Source organism: Phoenix dactylifera, chromosome 14 (assembly GCF_051530095.1).
Source record: "Phoenix dactylifera cultivar Ajwa chromosome 14, Ajwa_hap1_PhDact_Kaust_v1.1, whole genome shotgun sequence".
In the NCBI taxonomy this organism is placed as follows: domain Eukaryota; kingdom Viridiplantae; phylum Streptophyta; class Magnoliopsida; order Arecales; family Arecaceae; genus Phoenix; species Phoenix dactylifera.
Window position 1 is genome coordinate 3,584,278 of NC_143203.1, and position 20,790 is coordinate 3,605,067.

The 20,790-nt window shown below is 53.1% G+C and overlaps 1 protein-coding gene across 2 annotated transcripts; it reads right to left on the bottom strand.

The window, feature by feature from the left end:
• Positions 1 to 16,275: 16,275 nt before the first annotated feature.
• Positions 16,276 to 20,740, bottom strand: LOC149751303 (uncharacterized). 2 transcript variants are annotated; one of them, XM_089927225.1, is made up of 3 exons: positions 18,078 to 20,740; positions 17,376 to 17,983; positions 16,276 to 17,293 (listed from the first exon to the last, which is right to left on the bottom strand). In XM_089927225.1, exons 2-3 carry the CDS (start codon positions 17,967 to 17,969, stop codon positions 16,379 to 16,381), a joined length of 1,509 nt encoding a protein of 502 aa, XP_089783351.1. In that variant the 5' UTR covers positions 17,970 to 17,983; positions 18,078 to 20,740; the 3' UTR covers positions 16,276 to 16,378. The 2 variants fall into 2 exon arrangements, with proteins under 2 accessions (XP_089783351.1, XP_089783350.1); XM_089927224.1 differs by having other exon boundaries at positions 17,376 to 20,740.
• Positions 20,741 to 20,790: the final 50 nt, after the last annotated feature.

Consider the following 20,790-nt stretch of genomic DNA (forward strand, 5'->3'; position numbering starts at 1 on the left):
CATGGCTCAAGAAAATCAACTAAATACAATTCATCATGAACAAGCCAATGCTTTGACTATCCTAAGGAGTGGACGTATAATAGACAATAAGATTGGGGAGGGAAACAATAACGAAGGTAAAGAAGAGGAGCGAAATGTATCACATGAAAATCCAAAACCTTCTTCTTCTTCTTCAGCTAGTCCACCTTCTGCCAAAACTCACATTCCAAAAGTCCCATTTCCTAACGCTCTTAATTCACCCTCTCCCTTTGGCAAAAAGGAAACTTCACTAGAGAAGATGATGGAGGTTTTCAAACAAGTCAAAATCAACCTCCCGCTTCTTGATGCTATTAGACAAGTTCCCTCCTATGCCAAATTTCTCAAAGACCTTTGTACCCAAAAGCAAAAATCTAAGACACATGTGCCTAAAAAGGTCTTCCTAACTGAGCAAGTGAGTTCTATTCTCCAACACAACATCCCTCCGAAATTCAAAGATCCTGGTGCTCCCACCATCTCCTGTGTCTTAGAAAATAATTTCATTGATCGAGCACTCTTAGATCTAGGGACAAGTGTCAACCTTTTACCTTACTCAGTTTATGAGAAACTTGGGTTAGGTGAGTTCAAACCAACCTCGGTATCCCTTCAATTAGCAGATCGATCTGTAAAAACACCACGTGGGATAATTGAAGATGTTCTTATCAAGGTAGACAAATTCTATTTTTCAGTAGATTTTATCGTCCTTGATATGGAACATGAGCCTAATCCTAAGAAACAGATCCCCGTGATCCTTGGGCGCCCCTTTTTAGCAACAGCCAATGCGTGCATAAATTGTAGAACTAGGGTGATGAATATATCTTTTGGAAATATGAAGATCAAGTTAAATATATTTCGTGCCTCTAATCAACCCGCAAAGGAAGTTGAGTGCTTCCTACTAGATAAAATGGACGATCTTGTAGAAGAAACCCTTCCCTATATTTTGGCAGATGATCCCCTGAAAAAATGCTTGACCTATTTTGACTTTGATATAGACAAGGCCATAGCAGCAGTCAACTCTGTGCCCGACAATCAGTTTTCCACAAATTTTCTTTCTTGGAAAACTCGGCATTATGATATAATTAAGGATGCACTGCGTCTGGCTGAAGACGTTAAACTTAGCGCTTGTTGGGAGGCAACCCAATTTCCATAGATTATTTTTGCACATTTTCTTGTCATATTTTTTTCAGGAGTTCTCATGTTACTGATGCAACTAAGGTACAATGCTTCTATCCTCCATATGCATCATATTTTCGTTCAAAATAAAAATAATAAAAAAATAATAAATATATATATAATATAATATTTAAAAAAAATTAAACATTGAGGACAATGTCTGATCTAGGTTGGGGGGTATAGGATTCGAATTTTTGAAGAAATTTTTCACATTTTCGTATTTTTAAATATGTCTATCGCAAAAAAAAAAAAAACTAATTTCTATGCCTTAGTGCTGAAAGGATAAATACACAAAGTATATAAAATCTAAAAGCCCAATGATTAGTCAGGAGTAAGACAATTTAAGTTCTTTTCATTAAGAGTTCTTTTAGTGAGTTGTAAGATAATTTTTTACTTTGGAATTTCACAACACACATGGCCTGCACTTTTAAGGGTTAGGTTCAACATTATGTTGTTAAGTCTAGTAGCAACCTTGAATCCTGATGAATCATTCCTATCTAATTCACTATTATCCCATATTTATATATATATATAAAAAAGAGGGAAAAAAAAGAAGAAAAAAATAGTGAATTAAGTCAGGTACATCGAAAATGGCTCCCTATTGTCAAAGATCAGCGGGCTTGTGATGAGGAACCCGAGCATAGGTCCGTAGGAAAGTCTTGATGCCCAACACCTTATGCCATCTGGTGTGGGAGTTGTTGACTGAATGCTCGCTACACGGAGGAATCGTTACAAGAGTAAAAGTGCATAATTTATTTATAAATACAAAAAAAAATAATAAAATAAAAAAATAAAAAAAATAAAAGAAAATAATAATAAAAGAAAATAAAATTGACCTTGAAAAAAAAAATGATAGTGTGAAAGCCGTCGTTGTAAAAATTCGAGTAAACTGGAATATTACAGATAAAGCCCATGAGGTATTAAAGTAAGCATCCACAACTCTCGAAATCCTACAAGATAGGATGATTTTAAATCAGTGAATAGGTCTTATCTGACCAATTCTTGTAAACTACTAGCTTTAGCAGTATTTTGGAGAATCTTAAGCCTTAGCTTGTGTATGGTCCAGATATCATAGGGCACCCAAGTATAAATAAGCCTTACAACTCTAACAGAAACTTAATGACCTCAACTTGAATTGCATCTTGACCTAGGATTTGGGCTGACTTAGTGTTACAACTTTGTGTGCTTTTGAAATTTTTAGCACTTATGCATTTGAAATTAGATTTTATAAAGCAATAAAACAAATTCTTTAGGTAGAGACAGCAGTTTGTGGGTATCTGAGCCGGAAACCATCACGAGACAAAACTCGTCCACTAGGGCCACCTAGGGGTTTAAAGCCTTATTGCATACGGTAAATGCAATCGCGATTCCTGCGAAAGTGAGTTAGTTTTTTTATTTTATTTTGCTCGAGGACTAGCAAAATGTAGGTTAGGGGGTGTGATAAGTGCTAAATAATGCATAAATTAATATCTTATTCACAGCACTTGTCATTATTTTAATTCACATATTTTGAAAATTTAACTAAAAATTTGTGTTACCTTCATCATTGCATTATTAAAAATAATTCGATTTTGCTTGATTTTATTGGTCCATCTAATGTATGCAGGTCGAATCAAATACATCTGGGATGACCCCTGAACCAAAATCGCATGCACCCCATGAATCGGATCTTCCCAACCAATTAGAGTCGACCTCAATTTTCATTTCTCAGCACGTGCCATCCCAAACAATTTATTTTCATGAATCCAAATAAGTCTCCCTCCTTCACTCCCCACGTATCCAAACTTCCTAATTTCCTTTTCAACACATGGTCACCCCAAGTCCATGCTACTATACCACAACTCCAACTGCAAGTCATCTCAGCCGAATCATCGCAACGCCCAAGCCAAGCATTCCATCCGCGTGTCCTCCCTCCCGTCCGCATGAACCTAGCAACTGTTGGGAATATACTGTCCCAGAAAATTTTAAATCTATAATACTCTACTTCAATAAATAATAGGCAGAAATAGGCTTAGAGAAAATAAATAGAGAAAGTGGAAAAATGGAACCCGAGATGCTGAGGCGTGGTATGTTGGTCACTTTCCTTGAAGTAGATTTCGCCGCCTTACAGTGCACTAGGCTTAGATGGCGTTCTACTCCTGAGATACAACAGCCTCTCGCACTGTTCCTTCTGCCTCAATGATTTGCACGGATCAAAGAAGCTTTCGAACCCAGAATCAGTATGCAGCAAGCCCGTTGATTGAAAGAAAAACAGCAAAACCGGGAGAATAGAAGTTATCTGTTTTCAATTTTCTATATACTGTCTAATCCGAAGAGGTCTATTTATAGACTTCTTCGGGACAGACGCGACCCAAAAACGATCCAACGGTCGAAACCGGTAAGAAAGTTTGAAAAAACACTGGGAGTATGGCCAGCGGATGCGAGGTCGGTTGCGAAGAGGTGCTATCGAGGAAGCGACGTGGCTCCTCGTGCTAAGGGTGCGAAGCACGACTCATGCGCCTCTTGGCTCATCGCACCTGTTGTCCGACCTCGGCTCCTCTGGGCTCATCACACCTGTGGTCCGACCTCGGCCTCGGCTCTTCGCGCTTCAGTTGAGGTGGGTCGGACGAGCACAGGCACACAGAACCTCGGACGAGCAGGGGCAGGGCCCAGCGAGCACAAGCACATGCGCAAAGAACCTTCGCTCGGACAAGCACAGGCACAGCTCGGCTGCAGAGAACCTCGGCTCGGACAAGCACATGCCCAGCTCGGCTGCAGAGAACCTCGGCTCGGACAAGCACAGGCCCAACGAGGACAAGAGAACCGAGCTCGGCTCGGACAAGGAGGGAACATCCCAACGAGCACAAGAAAACCAAGCTTTACGTAATAGAAATAAAAAGGAGGGAATGGGAATCGAACTTGTTATCTCATCCCCACCCAAACAACACACCAACCACCAAGCCAAACTCCCTTATTAACATATATATATAATATATATATTTTAAGTATGAAAACTTTTAATCATTATTTAATAAAAATCTAACATTCCCCCACCTGATTAAAATGTTTTCAAAAATAAAAAATAGTCAAATCGGGCTTGTTTATGTCACGACTTCAATAAAGGTAGCTTGCGGCTTTGAACCTTTACCTAGTGAAAGTATATTTTCATCTGAAAGGTATAGTGGTAGCTAAAAAGCTTTGAACCAAATCCTTTGGTTCAGATTTCTATATACTTCACCCATGACAAATGCAAATACTGGGTTCATTATAGGTGGTGCTTTTTCTGGCCTTATGCACCAATATCTCAGTTTCATGAGTGCTCTAGGGGTTAAACCCTTATCCCCATAGACTGCGGCCACACAGTCACACTCACATAGGTGAGTCCTCCAAGGGTGCTCGCAGCACAGCACCTTGCCATAGACTCGGACTCATTCAGAGTTTTAAACTCTTCCGTATACCTCTGCTGTATTTAGCACTCACATCACAGGGAGAGACTAAATGACATAAAGTCATTTTATTATAGTGCTAACTAATCATTAAACAACTTGTTTTTCCCGTTGAACCTTTCGTCTTGGGATCTCCAGTCAGAATAGGTTGGGTTGCCATTGTCAATGATTCCTTATGGGTTTCAATCCCATCCCTTTTGATGTTTCTATGACTTTGCTTCTAGCCAGTCCTTTAGTTAAAGGATCTGCTAGGTTATCTTTAGATCCAACAAATTCCAAAGTTATGATACCATTTTTAATTAGGTATCTAATAGTCTTATGTCTCACACTAATGTGTCTTCTGTTTCTCTTGTTATACTCAGTATTTCTACAAGTATTAATTGCAGCTTCATTATCACATAACAAAGAGATAGCAGGTATAGGCTTTTCCATAATAGGTATTTCAGACATAAGATTCTTAAACCATTCTGCTTCTTGACTTGCAGAATCTAAGGCTACAATCTCAGCCTCCATAGTGGATCTTGTGATCACAGTTTGTTTGGATAATCTCCAAGCAACAGCTGCACCACCCAACATGAATATGTATCCACTAGTTCCTTTTCGGTTCACTGAATCAGTGATCCAACTAGCATCACTGTATCCTTCAAGTACAGTGGGAAATCTTGAGTAATGTAAACCATAATACATGGTACCTCTCAAGTATCTAAGTACTCTATCCAGTGCTTCCCAGTGACTAAGACTAGGGCAACTATTAAACCTACTGAGCTTTCCTATAGCATAAGAAATGTCAGGTCTACTTGTATTTGCAACATACATCAGTGTCCCAATAATTTGAGTATATTTCTCTTGGGCCACTGGATCACCTTTATTGCACTTCAAGTTCAAACCATGCTCATAAGGTGTACTCACTGGTTTACAGTTGTACTTATCAAATTTCTTCAATATTTTCTCAATATATTGTGATTGATCAAAGATTATACCATCAGGTATTCTGGTAATCCTGTTACCAAGAATTACCTCTGCCTGACCTAAATCTTTCATATCAAAATTATTAGATAAGAAAGTTTTGATATCAGTCACCATATTCATATCAGTACCAAAAATTAAAATATCATCAACATATAAACACAAGATAATACATGAATCATTTTCTAACTTTGAATATAAGCACTTATCTGATTCATTTGCTTTAAAGCCATAAGAAACAATTATTTTATCAAATTTCCTATGCCATTGCTTAGGAGCTTGTTTTAAACCATAGAGAGATTTGACTAACCTACAAACTTTTCTTTCCTGCCTTGAGCCACAAATCCCTCTGGCTGATCCATATAGATCTCTTCCTCTAAATCACCATGAAGGAAGGCAGTCTTGACATCCATTTGATGAATTATCAAATTATGGATTGAAGCCAGTGCAATTAAAGTACGAATTGTGGTTATCCTAGTCACAGGAGAATATGTATCAAAGTAGTCAATACCCTCTTTCTGAGAAAAACCCTTAGCAACTAATCTTGCTTTATATTTTTCAATAGAACCATCAGGTCTTAATTTCTTCTTAAATATCCATTTACAACCTGTTATGGGGGAATTGAGCCGCCATGCCCCACGTGATCGGCACGCGTATCCAGGAAAGCTACAGCTGCCCTATGATCCAGCACTCCGACCCCGAGTCGGACCTCCTCGGCTCCGCAGCCCGACCCCGGGTCGGCTGCCCTATGATCCAGCACTCCGACCCCGAGTCGGACCTCCCCGGCTTCGCAGCCCGACCCCGGGTCGGCTGCCCTATGATCCAGCACTCCGACCCCGAGTCGGACCTCCCCGGCTTCGCAGCCCGACCCCGGGTCGGCTGCCCTATGATCCAGCATTCCGACCCCGAGTCGGAGATCTTTTGATAACGACAGGCTATTCTCCAGAGGCACGCCGCGGCCTCCTGCTCCACTACTCCCTGCAACGGCTGTACCCGATGCTGCCCACGATCTCCTGTATCCACCGTACAAAGCGGAGCTCCACTACGCCCTGCCATGACCGTACCCGGCGCTGCTCCACGACGCCCCGTAACGGCCATGTCAGTGGCCATTCTATCGTGCCCCACGACGACAAACCCCCCTGAGAGACCTCCCAGCCAGGTATATATGCGGCTGGGGGGAGAAGGGGGGGGTAAGCAATACCTCCCAGAGCACTCTCTCCCACTTGTGATTATCATATCTCCTCCTCCAATCTCCTCTGACTTGACCGTCGGAGGGCCATCACCACCCTGGTGGTGGTGCAAGGCTTGTTTGCAGGTTCCTTGGCGGAAGGTGGAGCGCAACCAGCACCAACCAAGACAACTCAGGCGGAACCCCGTTCACACCGTCGTGTCAATCGTTCTCGGTTTGGACCACCAGCAACAGTTGGCGCTAGAGGAAGGGCCCGAATCTCAGAACGATCGTAATGGCACGGCGAGGTGGTCGCGGAGCTTCCAATGCTTCCGGTCGCGGAGCCTCTCGCGCCTCTGGCCGGGAGGCTGCTGCGTCCCCAACACACTCTCAGCAGCATTCCACCGCTTCTCCTCCCATTCAGACGGTCGAACCTGCTCAGTTCGACCAGCTAGCCCAGCAGGTTCGCACCCTCGCGGAGGCAGTGCAGAATCTGCAGGGTGTGATCTCTCGGGTGCCGCAGCGAGCTCAGGAGCCGCTGCTCCCCAAGCACTCGCCTCTTCCTCACAACCCGCGCTCCTTCCTCTCCCATGGAGAGGAGCGCCGGCGCGGGGAGGATTCTCGAGTGCGGTCCATTCTGCCAGGACCTTCTCATCGGAGCTGCGCGGGGTACGAGAGGCGGACCCGGGCGCGTTCTCAGACACCCCAGTCCTCGGGGGGCCCGCACTCCAGTCGGTCCCCCTCGCGCCGCTCCTTGTCTCCCACCCACCGGTCGCGCTCCCTGGACCGGCGGGTGGACGATCTCCACAGACAGCTCCAGGTCCTGAAGGGCCACTCCAAAGATCCCTTCGCCGACTTGGAAATCTCCTCCCAGCCGGCGCTTGCCTCAAGGATCCTGCGAACCCTAAACCCGCCGGGGTTCAAAATGCCGGCGATCGAACCCTACGACGGGGCGGCGGACCCACGGGACCACGTGGAGAGTTTCAGGACTCTTATGCTCCTCCATGGAGCATCGGATCCTCTCCTCTGCAAGGCCTTCCCGGCGACCCTCCGCGGCCCGGCAAGGGCGTGGTTCGCCGGCCTGGAGGCTAATTCCATCCAGTCCTTCCACCAGTTCACCCGTCTCTTCATCAGCCATTTCGCCGTCAGTAGCCGGCGAAGACTGGTCTCCGACTCCCTCTTCGATGTCCGGCAGAACGAGGGAGAGAGCCTGCGGGATTATCTCACCCGCTTCAACAAGGCAACACTGGAGGTCCGGAATTTGAGCCAGGAGGTGGCTCTCTCAGCCCTGAAGCGAGGCTTCCGGAAGGGCAGACTCACCTTCTCCCTGGACAAACGTCTGCCGCGGAGCTTCCCGGAGCTGTTGTCTCGGGCAAACCAGTATGCAGACGCCGAGGAGGCAGCCTCCCACCGGAACAAGGAGGCCGCCGAAGCCCCTCTAAAGCCCGGGAAGAAAAGGCGAAAAGAGGCACCCCAGAGGAGGAGCCCGACGCCTCAACGCCGGCGCAGAAGCCCGTCACCAGCAAGGAACCACGGCGCCACACGCCCTCGTTCTCCGCACCGGCGCTTCAACCGGTACACCCCACTCCTGGCCCCCCGGGCCCAGATCCTCATGGAGGTCAAGGGGCGGGAGGACCTCCCGGTCCCGAGGCAGATGAAGAAGATCCCTGGGAGGAAGCCTTCTCGGGCGTACTGTGAGTACCACCGAGACCACGGCCACGATACCGAAGACTGCTTCCAGCTTCGGGACGAGATCGAGGCTCTCATTCGCCGAGGGCGTCTCGGTCGATATGTAAACGACCGACGTCCCCCCGCAGACCCGCGTCCAGCCGACCCGGCCCCTCAGGAGCCTCGGGAGCAGAATCGACCCGTTGCGGGAGTGATCCACACCATCACTGGGGGCTGCTCTCGGCCCGTGAGGAACGCAGGGGGCTCGGCGGAAGTATCAGGAGTGGCCGTCGCGAAGAGGCAGCGGGTCGGAAATGTAATCACTTTTTGTGATGAAGATGTAAAGGGGGTTCAGACTCCCCACGATGACGCCATGGTGATCTCTCTCACTATGGCGGACTATGATGTAAGGCGTGTTCTTGTGGATAGTGGAAGCTCAGCTGATATTTTGTATTACGAGGCCTTCCAAAAGATGGGCTTTTCCCGACAATTGTTGCACAAAACATCCACCCCCCTCATAGGATTCACTGGAGACGCTATCTCGGCCGAAGGTGTCATCGAGCTGCCTGTGACTGCGGGCATTGCACCCGCAGAAGCCACGGTGCGGCTCGGGTTCTTGGTCGTCCGTGTCCCCTCGGCCTACAACGCTATCCTCGGACGACCCGGACTGAACGCCCTTCGCGCGGTGGTTTCTACCTACCATTTGCTCATGCGGTTCCCCACAGCGGCCGGGATTGGAGAGGTCCGAGGTGACCAGCCGACCGCACGGCAGTGTTTCCTAGCAACTCTCAAAGGGAAGAAGCCCATGGAGGCCCTAAGCGTCGAGTCACTTGACGCCAGAGACGAAGTGGCCTTGCGGCACGGGGAGCCGGCCGAGGGCGTAATCGAAGTTCCCCTCGAAGAAGACCGCCCGGACCGCACGGTCCGGGTCGGTGCCAACCTCGACTTGGAAGCTCGGCTCCGGTTAGTGGAATTCCTCCGAGCCAATGCAGATGTGTTTGCCTGGTCGGCGGCCGATGTACCTGGGATCGACCCGGAGGTCGTTTCTCACGCCCTCAACGTCGATCCGACCCACCGACCGGTAAAGCAAAAGAAGAGACACTGTGCCCCGGATCGGATCCGGGTGGTCGACCAGGAGGTAGACAAACTCTTGGAGGCAGGTTTCATAAGAGAGGTGAGCTACCCCGAGTGGCTGGCAAACGTCGTACTTGTCCGGAAGGCGAGCGGGAAGTGGAGGATGTGCGTCGACTACACCGACCTGAACAAGGCGTGCCCCAAGGATAGCTTTCCGCTTCCACGGATAGACCAACTGGTCGACGCGACTTCCGGATATCAGCTACTGTCTTTTATGGACGCCTTCTCCGGCTACAACCAAATAATGATGGCTCCACAGGACGAGGAGAAAACTGCCTTCATAACAGACCGGGGGCTGTACTGTTACAAGGTAATGCCCTTCGGTCTGAAGAACGCTGGCGCCACTTACCAGCGCCTCGTCAATAAAATCTTCAAGGAGCAGATCGGCCGGAATATGGAGGTGTACGTGGACGATATGCTGGTAAAAAGCCGCCATGCAGACCAGCACATTGCAGATCTGGAGGAGACTTTCACCACCTTGCGAAAGTTTCGCATGAAGCTAAACCCAGCGAAGTGCGCTTTTGGTGCTTCGGCCGGGAGGTTCCTCGGTTTCATTGTCAACCAGCGCGGGATCGAGGCCAACCCGGACAAGATCAAAGCCATCCAAGATATGTCCCCTCCGACCAAAGTGAAGGAGGTTCAGGAGCTCGCTGGAAGGGTCGCCGCGCTCGGACGATTTGTGGCAAAGTCGGCCGAACGCTGCCAACCATTCTTCAAGGTGTTGAAGCGCCCAAAAGACTTCCTCTGGACGGCCGAATGCCATGCGGCGTTCGACCAGCTCAAGGAGTACATGGCGTCTCCTCCCCTGCTGTCCAAGCCGCAAGAGGGGGAGATGCTCTACCTTTACCTGGCGGTCTCCCCAACCGCAGTCAGCGCAGTACTGGTTCGGGAAGAGGCAAGACTTCAGAAGCCTGTATACTACATCAGCCGAGTCCTCCGGGATGCCGAGACGCGGTACACGAAGGCTGAGAAGATCGCCTTCGCGCTGCTGACTGCGACCAGGAGGCTTCGCCCCTATTTCCAGGCTCATTCTGTCACCCTTTTGACCGATCAACCACTGCGGCAGATTCTCAGCAATCCAGAGAATGCGGGACGGCTGGTGAAGTGGGCAGTAGAACTTGGTGAGTTCGACATCCGCTACCAGCCCCGACCAGCCATCAAGGCCCAGGTACTCGCGGACTTTCTCGCTGAGTGCACTGTGCAGGAGGCGGAACCTAAGCCGCCGGAGACACCCAGCCTCGATCTCCCGATCTGGACGCTCCACATTGACGGGTCGTCGAACCCTGAAGGTGGAGGGGCTGGGCTGGTCCTCACCAATCCCGATGGAGTGATAGCCGAGTATGCCTTGAGGTTCGGATTTCCAGTGACCAACAATGAGGCGGAGTACGAGGCCCTAGTCGCGGGACTCAAACTCGCCAAGGAGCTCGGCATCCGGCGTCTGAAAGTCTTCACCGACTCCCAGCTGGTGGTCGGGCAGGTTCGAGGGGAGTTCGAGGCGCGGAGCCCGACCATGCAGAGCTACGTCCGGAAGGTGCAAACACTCATTCCCGACCTCGGCAGTGTTGACATTCAGCAGGTCCCGAGGAGCGAAAATGCCAGGGCCGACAGGTTGTCCCGCCTAGTGGACGCAGACGCGCACAACTTGTCGAGGGCAATCTACCTGGAGACCCTGGATGCCCCGAGCATTGACGGGGCTGGAGCGGTGATGGCAATTGATCCGGAGCCGTCTTGGATGGACCCGCTCGTCGCCTACCTCGCCGAAGGAATCCTCCCTGAAGACGAAGATCAGGCCCGGCGGCTTGTAAAGAAGTCCGCCCACTACGTACTTTATGAAGGGAGGCTGTATCGGACCTCGTTTACCGCCCCCCTCTTAAGGTGCCTCCGCCCCGCGGAAGCGGCCTACGCCCTCGGCGAAGTCCACGAAGGCATCTGCGGATCGCACTTGGGGGCTAGGTCCTTGGCGCATAAGATCATGAGGCAAGGCTACTATTGGCCGACCTTGATGGAGGACTCGAAGGACCACGTGCGGAAATGCGACGCCTGCCAGCGCCACGCCAACGTCCAGAGAGTCCCCTCTGTCCCCTTGGCGCCAATCACCGCGCCCTGGCCCTTCGCACAATGGGGAATGGATATCCTCGGACCATTCCCCGTCGCTTCGGCCCAGCGGAAATTTTTGATTGTCGCCATCGACTACTTCACCAAGTGGGTGGAGGCAGAGCCACTGGCCACCATCACGGAGGCACAAGTCCGGAAGTTCGTGAAGAAGAACATCATTGTCCGATTTGGAGTACCTCGGGTCCTCATCTCGGATAACGGTCGACAGTTTGATAACAAGCACTTCCGGGACTTCTGCGAGGAATTCGGGATCGAGCATCGGTTCACATCCGTGTCGCATCCCCAAACCAACGGCGAGGCCGAGGTCACAAATCGGACAATCCTCCAAGGTATCAAAGCGCGGATCGGCCGGACGGGGCAAGCTTGGGTCGAGGAACTCGAGAATGTCCTTTGGGCGTATCGGACCACACAACGGACTCCTACTGGAGAGACGCCTTTCAGCCTAACCTATGGCACGGAAGCCGTTGCCCCCGTGGAGCTCGGACTCCCCTCGCCTCGGGTGGCCGCGCACCGACCCGAGGCCAATTCAGAGCAACTCCGAGGGAACTTGGATCTCTTGGAAGAGGCAAGGGAAATGGCTCAGGTACGGATGGCAATGTATCAGCAGAGGGTGGCCCGATATTACAACTCCAAAGTCCGACCGAAGCTTTTCAGAATTGGAGATCTGGTGCTGAGGCGAGCTAAGGCATCTCAACCTACGGAAGGTGGGAAGCTAGCGCCAAATTGGGAAGGCCCGTATAAAGTTCGTTGGGTAAACCGACCTGGCTCCTACCAGTTGGAAGCCCTAGATGGCCGAGAAATTCCAAGGGGCTGGAATTCCGCTAACCTGCGGATGTATTACCAGTAGAACAACGAGGCCAGAAAGACAATTTAAAAAGGTGCAATACTTTTCATTTCAATAATTTCTGGTTACAGTGGCGTGCTCGTGTGATTACAAGGAATTCCCAGAGGGGAATTAGGGAGTAAAGAAAGTAAAGAAGAGGTGGGGACCCAAACCCTCAACCCAGGGCGGCTGCAGTCCCACCAGAAGTGGGTGCTTCTAACCGGAGGCGCCATCCAGCACCTCACCAAAAAGAGGAGGAGCCGCCGCAGAAGAAGCTCCCGCTGCCCCCAGGGGAACGCCGCCTCCAAAGGATATTCCCATCTTCCCCAGTGGTAGGGAAGAGAAGGGATTCGAGGGGGAAGAGTATATGGAGGCGCGGTCCCGGATTGAGCGTCCGGCGCAGAGCTCAACCGGGAGGCTGAACTTCAAGGAGGGGAGATGTGATCCCGGATGAAACGCCTAGAGCGGAGTTCCGCCGGGGAGACCCTCCTTGTTGATCCCAGATGAAACGGCTAGTTGGCTGAAGTTGTAAGGGGAGCGCCTCCCCTTTCCTTCGACAGGAGTCTCTCAGTCATATGCCAAGGAGGAGGTCCGCGATCCATGGCAACCTGCAGCTCCGGCTTGGCAAATTCCATCGTACCTGCACCTGTATTTATAGCCAAGCTGCGGCCCCCTGGTAGTTCCGATACGGGTGGCTCCAATAAATGCAGGCGCACTGAATCCGGAGCCGTTCCGGCTCCCGAGGCGTATCTCCCCGCGATTTCCTAAGCGTCATTCTCCTTAAATCGCATTCTTTGTGCAGGACGATCCGGGTGACGTATACCCCTAGGTCCACGTGTCTCCGCTCGCGCCCAGGCCGCATCCTCCTCGAAGAACCCGCGTATCGCGGCCGCTCAACTAACACTCCTCACCAGCAGCAACTGGCGATCCGATTTCCCAGGTAACGCATTAATTAGCGTTTAATACCCTTCTCGTGTTCCCCCCAGGCAACGCTTGGAGGAGAGGAGAAACACGGTCGCGGCTGGGCACAGAGAAACCCCGATGGGCGGCGAGCGACAAGTGGCCGACCAGCGAGCGGAAGAATTTCCTGAGGCCTAACCCTCGGATGCCTGGCTAACCCGATGATCATCCCGGGAACAGACTAGCCGGAAGCCCCGACCGGTCGCCTCGGCTTGCGCCAGCCTTGGCCGACCAACGAGCGGAATTTCCCTGAGGCTTGACAACCCTCAGATGCCTGGCTAACCCGATGATCATCCCGGGAGCAGACTAGCCGGAAGCCCCGACCGGTCGCCTCGGCTTGCGCCAGCCTAGGCCGACCAACGAGTGGAATCTCCCGAGGCTCGGCCCTCGGATGCCTGGCTAACCCGATGATCATCCCGGGAGCAGACTAGCCGGAAGCCCCGACCGGTCGCCTCGGCTTGCGCCAGCCTAGGCCGACCAACGAGTGGAATCTCCCGAGGCTCGGCCCTCGGATGCCTGGCTAACCCGATGATCATCCCGGGAGCAGACTAGCCGGAAGCCCCGACCGGTCGCCTCGGCTTGCGCCAGCCTTGGCCGACCAACGAGTGGAATTTCCCTGAGGCTTGACAACCCTCAGATGCCTGGCTAACCCGATGATCATCCCGGGAGCAGACTAGCCGGAAGCCCCGACCGGTCGCCTCGGCTTGCGCCAGCCTTGGCCGACCAACGAGCGGAATTTCCCTGAGGCTTGACAACCCTCAGATGCCTGGCTAACCCGATGATCATCCCGGGAGCAGACTAGCCGGAAGCCCCGACCGGTCGCCTCGGCTTGCGCCAGCCTTGGCCGACCAACGAGCGGAATTTCCCTGAGGCTTGACAACCCTCAGATGCCTGGCTAACCCGATGATCATCCCGGGAGCAGACTAGCCGGAAGCCCCGACCGGTCGCCTCGGCTTGCGCCAGCCTAGGCCGACCAACGAGTGGAATTTCCCTGAGGCTTGACAACCCTCAGATGCCTGGCTAACCCGATGATCATCCCGGGAGCAGACTAGCCGGAAGCCCCGACCGGTCGCCTCGGCTTGCGCCAGCCTAGGCCGACCAACGAGTGGAATCTCCCGAGGCTCGGCCCTCGGATGCCTGGCTAACCCGATGATCATCCCGGGAGCAGACTAGCCGGAAGCCCCGACCGGTCGCCTCGGCTTGCGCCAGCCTAGGCCGACCAACGAGTGGAATCTCCCGAGGCTCGGCCCTCGGATGCCTGGCTAACCCGATGATCATCCCGGGAGCAGACTAGCCGGAAGCCCCGACCGGTCGCCTCGGCTTGCGCCAGCCTTGGCCGACCAACGAGCGGAATTTCCCTGAGGCTTGACAACCCTCAGATGCCTGGCTAACCCGATGATCATCCCGGGAGCAGACTAGCCGGAAGCCCCGACCGGTCGCCTCGGCTTGCGCCAGCCTTGGCCGACCAACGAGCGGAATTTCCCTGAGGCTTGACAACCCTCAGATGCCTGGCTAACCCGATGATCATCCCGGGAGCAGACTAGCCGGAAGCCCCGACCGGTCGCCTCGGCTTGCGCCAGCCTTGGCCGACCAACGAGCGGAATTTCCCTGAGGCTTGACAACCCTCAGATGCCTGGCTAACCCGATGATCATCCCGGGAGCAGACTAGCCGGAAGCCCCGACCGGTCGCCTCGGCTTGCGCCAGCCTTGGCCGACCAACGAGCGGAATTTCCCTGAGGCTTGACAACCCTCAGATGCCTGGCTAACCCGATGATCATCCCGGGAGCAGACTAGCCGGAAGCCCCGACCGGTCGCCTCGGCTTGCGCCAGCCTTGGCCGACCAACGAGTGGAATCTCCCGAGGCTCGGGCCTCGGATGCCTGGCTAACCCGATGATCATCCCGGGAGCAGACTAGCCGGAAGCCCCGACCGGTCGCTTCGGCTTGCGCCAGCCTTGGTCGACCAGCGAGCGGAAGAATTTCCTGAGGCCTAACCCTCGGATGCCTGGCTTAGCGCCGGAAGAATTCCCTGAGGACTAACCCTCGGATGCCTGGCCTAGCGCCGGAAGAATTCCCTGAGGACTAACCCTCGGATGCCTGGCCTAGCGCCGGAAGAGTTGCCTGAGGCCTAACCCTCGGATGCCTGGCTCAGCGCCGGAAGAGTTTCCTGAGGCCTAACCCTCGGATGCCTGGCCTAGCGCCGGAAGAATTCCCTGAGGACTAACCCTCGGATGCCTGGCCTAGCGCCGGAAGAGTTGCCTGAGGCCTAACCCTCGGATGCCTGGCTCAGCGCCGGAAGAGTTTCCTGAGGCCTAACCCTCGGATGCCTGGCTTAGCGCCGGAAGAATTTCCTGAGGCCTAACCCTCGGATGCCTGGCTTAGCGCCGGAAGAGTTTCCTGAGGCCTAACCCTCGGATGCCTGGCCTAGCGCCGGAAGAGTTTCCTGAGGCCTAACCCTCGGATGCCTGGCTCAGCGCCGGAAGAGTTTCCTGAGGCCTAACCCTCGGATGCCTGGCTCAGCGCCGGAAGAGTTTCCTGAGGCCTAACCCTCGGATGCCTGGCTTAGCGCCGGAAGAATTTCCTGAGGCCTAACCCTCGGATGCCTGGCTTAGCGCCGGAAGAATTTCCTGAGGCCTAACCCTCGGATGCCTGGCTTAGCGCCGGAAGAATTTCCTGAGGCCTAACCCTCGGATGCCTGGCTTAGCGCCGGAAGAGTTTCCTGAGGTTTAACCCTCGGATGCCTGGCCTAGTGCCGGAAGAACTTCGGGAATCAAAAGTCAGCAAGAAGCAACCAAGAGCTAAAAAAAAAAAAAAGAGGACGAGGGCGAGATGAAGAAATATTCAACGTGCATTAATTTTCAGGGCCGAGGCCCATACAATTGGGCAAAACGCCGACATACAAAAATAAAAAAGACAATGGAAGGTACAAGAGGTCAGCTTGGAGGAACTCCCGAGTCGGGAACGCCGGGCTCGTCCGCGGGAGGTAGGGAAGCAGCAGGAGAACCAGCAGGCGATGGCGCCGGAGAGGAGTCCAGGAGGGAGATCTCGCTCAGGTCAACTTCGGGATACTTAGCCGACACCCTTGCCAGGCCCTCCTCGAAGCCCAAGGTGAAGGCTTCGGCCCCCGCGTCCGACGCGTCATGGACAAACTCGTCAGACTGGCGATAGGTCCGCACTGCCTCCGACATATCATGGGCGAACTCGGCGGACTGGCGATAAGCCTCTACCGCCTGACGCCCGATTTCCGCCCTCTTCTCGGCCAGCTCCGCCTCAGCTCGCTCCATAATCTGAGCCTTGGCCTCCAAGACCTTCGCCACAATCCGGCCTTCGGCCTCAGAGGAGACCCTCAGCAGATCAGCCTGAGCCTCTTTATGCTTCGCCTCGGTAGCAACCCGAGCGGCCTCGGCTTCCTTCAGGCGCGAACGGAGCTCTTGGACGTCCGTGCATGACTTCTCCAGGGCCGACTCCAGTTCGCCTAGTTTGGCTTCAAAAGAGCGGATTCGGTCGCAGGCGTTGTCGGCAGACCGCTGGGCCTTCTCCCACCGCTCTCGATAGTCCGCGATCTTCCGGGACTGCTTTTCAGCCCGTTCCTCCGCCTTCTTGACCCTGCTTTCGAGGCCCGAGGCGGCTTTGAGTTGCTCCCGAGCCTCTGACAGTTGCTCCTCCAGGGCGGCGAAGCCGAGTGCCCGCTCTTCGGCCTCCCGGAGCCTCGCCTCGAGGTCCCCGGTCGTCCTGCCTGCCGCAGCCCGGCCTCCCTCTTCCATTGCTTTCAGCCGGTCCTCGGCCTTCGCCAAAAGCCCCGCCTGTTCCTTGTAGCACTCCTCCAGACGGATCATGTACTGGGCGAGCTAAGAAATAGGAAAAATAAGGGAGTCAGGCGGAGAACAACAGAGCCAATAAATGGTGAAAGACGGCCAGAAGAACACTCACCGACATGAGACAGACGCAGCTGGCGGCCCCGACGTCAGAGACATCCAACTCCCGGACCCGCCGACGGTCCTTCTCCAGCAACACTGTTTCGATGAGATTTCGGGCGCCATCGGTAGTGAAGGCAGACCCCGATTTCTCCCCGGAGCCGGATGGTGGTTCTGCAGCCTTACCCTTATCCATCGCCTGGGGAAGAGTCCGGCTGATCACGCTCGCGGCGGGGGTCGCCCCAGGAATTGATAGGGTCCCGCTCGGCCGGGGCCTCGGCGCGTCCCTCCTCGAGTCATCAGGAGCCGACCGAGTCGAAGGCCGGGTTGGGGACCGATCACGTCCGACCCGTCCGTCTTGAGCAGGCTCAGGTGGCACCTCCGGAGTAGCGGCAACCTTACCACCGGAGGGCTGATACAGCGTCAGCTGCCGGTCGGTGCCCACGACATCTCCCTGACCGGTGGGCCCGGACTCGTCGGTCGGCATCGGAGGTATCTCCTTACGGGACTTCTTCGCCGGTGGGGCCCCGCTCGGAAGAGCTCGTTTCCTCCTCCGGACTGCTTCCAGCAGGGACGCCCTACCAACAGCCTTCGACTTCACCGACCGCATGACGTCGTCGACCTCTGCAAGAAGGACGGGATGGTCAGGGACTGAGAAACCGAAAGGAAGAAGGAACGAAAGAGAAGAAAAGAGCTAAAGAAACGATGGCGGACTCACGGTCGGTGGGGACCGAGCTCAAACCGACGTTCACCAAGGTATCCTCAGAAATGAGGCGGCCCACCGGGGGAAGCTGGCCCTCGGCGACCAACCCCTTCAAGGCGGCGACGCCCTCGGATTCCTCCCTCGACAACTTCGACAGGCCAATTGGGGACTTCACCGGCGTCCCCCAGATTGCCCTGATTTCCCAGGAGGGGTCTACATCAACGAAAAAGAAGCGCTCCTTCTAGTGGTGAATGGAGGTAGGACCCTCCTTGACAAGGCCGCACCCTCGCCGCGCTGCGAAGCACCACCACCCTTTGTCCTGGGGGTGGCCGCTCAGGCCGTAGAGCTCCCAGAAAACGTTCAAGGTGGCGGGAATCGCATGCAAGCGACAGAGAACCTGGAAGACCGTCAGAGCACGCCACGAGTTCGGCACCAGTTGCGTCGGTGCCATTCCTAAACCCCGGAGCACCTGTAAGACTAGGTCTGAAGGGGGAAAGCGGAACCCGGCTTGGAGGATGCCCTCATTGATGGCGATCTTCCCTCGGGGAGGATGAGACATCCTCTCCTCAGGCCCTGGGAGCGTGACATTGCAGGCCTCGGGAAGGTGGTACCGAGCCACAAATCCGTCTAAGTCCTCGGCGACCAGTTTTGACTTGATGCTATCTGCTCCCACTTCGCCCATCCCTAATGGCCAATCTACGGTCAGGACGGGGTCAAGAAGGAGGGAAAGGCCGGAACGACTGGGGTGCACTAGTACAAAAAGAAAAAGTATGAAGAGCTCAAAGTAGAAGAGTGGGAAACTCACTTGAAGAGGAGGAAGAACGGCTCCGAGAGCGTCAAAGGAAAAGCAAGCGAACGTTTCGGCGGCAACAATGGTAGCGCAAAGGAGAAACTCGAAAATGTCCGTAAAGAAGAAGACGGACGGGGGAGGGCCCCCGATTAAATAGGCGAAAGGGCAAGTGACACCTCGATGACGCCAGAAGACGCCTGGCCGCCGAAGGGTCGCTCGCACCCCAAAGGCGAATCGACACCATTAAGGAAGGATGTCCGCCGAAATCCTCAGGTTGCCAGGTCAGCAGCAACCGCCATACGCCATAAAGAAGGCGGGAAGCTTGAAGCGCGCGCGCCTCTCCGAAGGATGGCGGCAATCTCGAAACATCACTCCCTTCACCTGTTCCCCTTCTGGTTCCAGGCTCGGAAGCGGGGGGCTACTGTTATGGGGGAATTGAGCCGCCATGCCCCACGTGATCGGCACGCGTATCCAGAAAAGCTACAGCTGCCCTATGATCCAGCACTCCGACCCCGAGTCGGACCTCCTCGGCTCCGCAGCCCGACCCCGGGTCGGCTGCCCTATGATCCAGCACTCCGACCCCGAGTCGGACCTCCCCGGCTTCGCAGCCCGACCCCGGGTCGGCTGCCCTATGATCCAGCACTCCGACCCCGAGTCGGACCTCCCCGGCTTCGCAGCCCGACCCCGGGTCGGCTGCCCTATGATCCAGCATTCCGACCCCGAGTCGGAGATCTTTTGATAACGACAGGCTATTCTCCAGAGGCACGCCGCGGCCTCCTGCTCCACTACTCCCTGCAACGGCTGTACCCGATGCTGCCCACGATCTCCTGTATCCACCGTACAAAGCGGAGCTCCACTACGCCCTGCCATGACCGTACCCGGCGCTGCTCCACGACGCCCCGTAACGGCCATGTCAGTGGCCATTCTATCGTGCCCCACGACGACAAACCCCCCTGAGAGACCTCCCAGCCAGGTATATATGCGGCTGGGGGGAGAAGGGGGGGGGGTAAGCAATACCTCCCAGAGCACTCTCTCCCACTTGTGATTATCATCTCTCCTCCTCCAATCTCCTCTGACTTGACCGTCGGAGGGCCATCACCACCCTGGTGGTGGTGCAAGGCTTGTTTGCAGGTTCCTTGGCGGAAGGTGGAGCGCAACCAGCACCAACCAAGACAACTCAGGCGGAACCCCGTTCACACCGTCGTGTCAATCGTTCTCGGTTTGGACCACCAGCAACACAACCTATAGCCTTACTACCAGGTGGTAAGTCAGTTAAAAACCATGTTTTATTAGTCATAAGTGAATTCATTTCACTATTAATAGCTTCCTTCCAAAACATAGAATCTAATGAGTTCATAGCATCTTTATAAGTTTTAGGATCATCTTCAACCATAAAAGTATAGAAATCAGATCCAAAATCTTTCTTTTTCCTAATTCTTTTCCCTTTACCAAGTTCATTAATATCATTAAGTTCATTTTCATTTTCATTATTAGGAATAATTAGAGAATTAGATGGCGAACTACAAGATGCATCATTAGATCTATTTATTACATGCTTTTCTATTTTATCCTTAAATGGAAAAATGTCTTCAAAGAAAGAAGCATCTTTAGATTCAATTATAGTATTCTTTTCTATGCCATTAATATCAGAACTAATGACTAAGAACCTATAAGTAACACTATTAAGAGAATAACCAAGAAACACAGCATCAAAAGTATTAGGTCCTAATTTTCTTTTCTTGATTAAAGGAATATTAACCTTAGCCAAACAACCCCAAACTTTTACAAAGTTTAGGTTAGGTTTTCTTCCTTTCCAAAGTTCATAAGGAGATTCATTAGAACCTTTAAATGGAACCCTATTAAGCAGGAAACATGCAGTAAGCATTGCTTCCCCCTACCAAACCTCAGGTAAACTTGAGTTGGCAAGCAAAGATCTTA

Bases quoted from the DNA above. Each gene is read 5' to 3' on its own strand.
- LOC149751303 (XM_089927225.1), bottom strand. From the start codon at position 17,969: ATGCGGTCGGTGAAGTCGAAGGCTGTTGGTAGGGCGTCCCTGCTGGAA. The intron at 17,294-17,375 runs GTGAGTGTTCTT...CCTATTTCTTAG, and splicing joins GCTGCGTCTGTCTCATGTCG to CTCGCCCAGTACATGATCCG.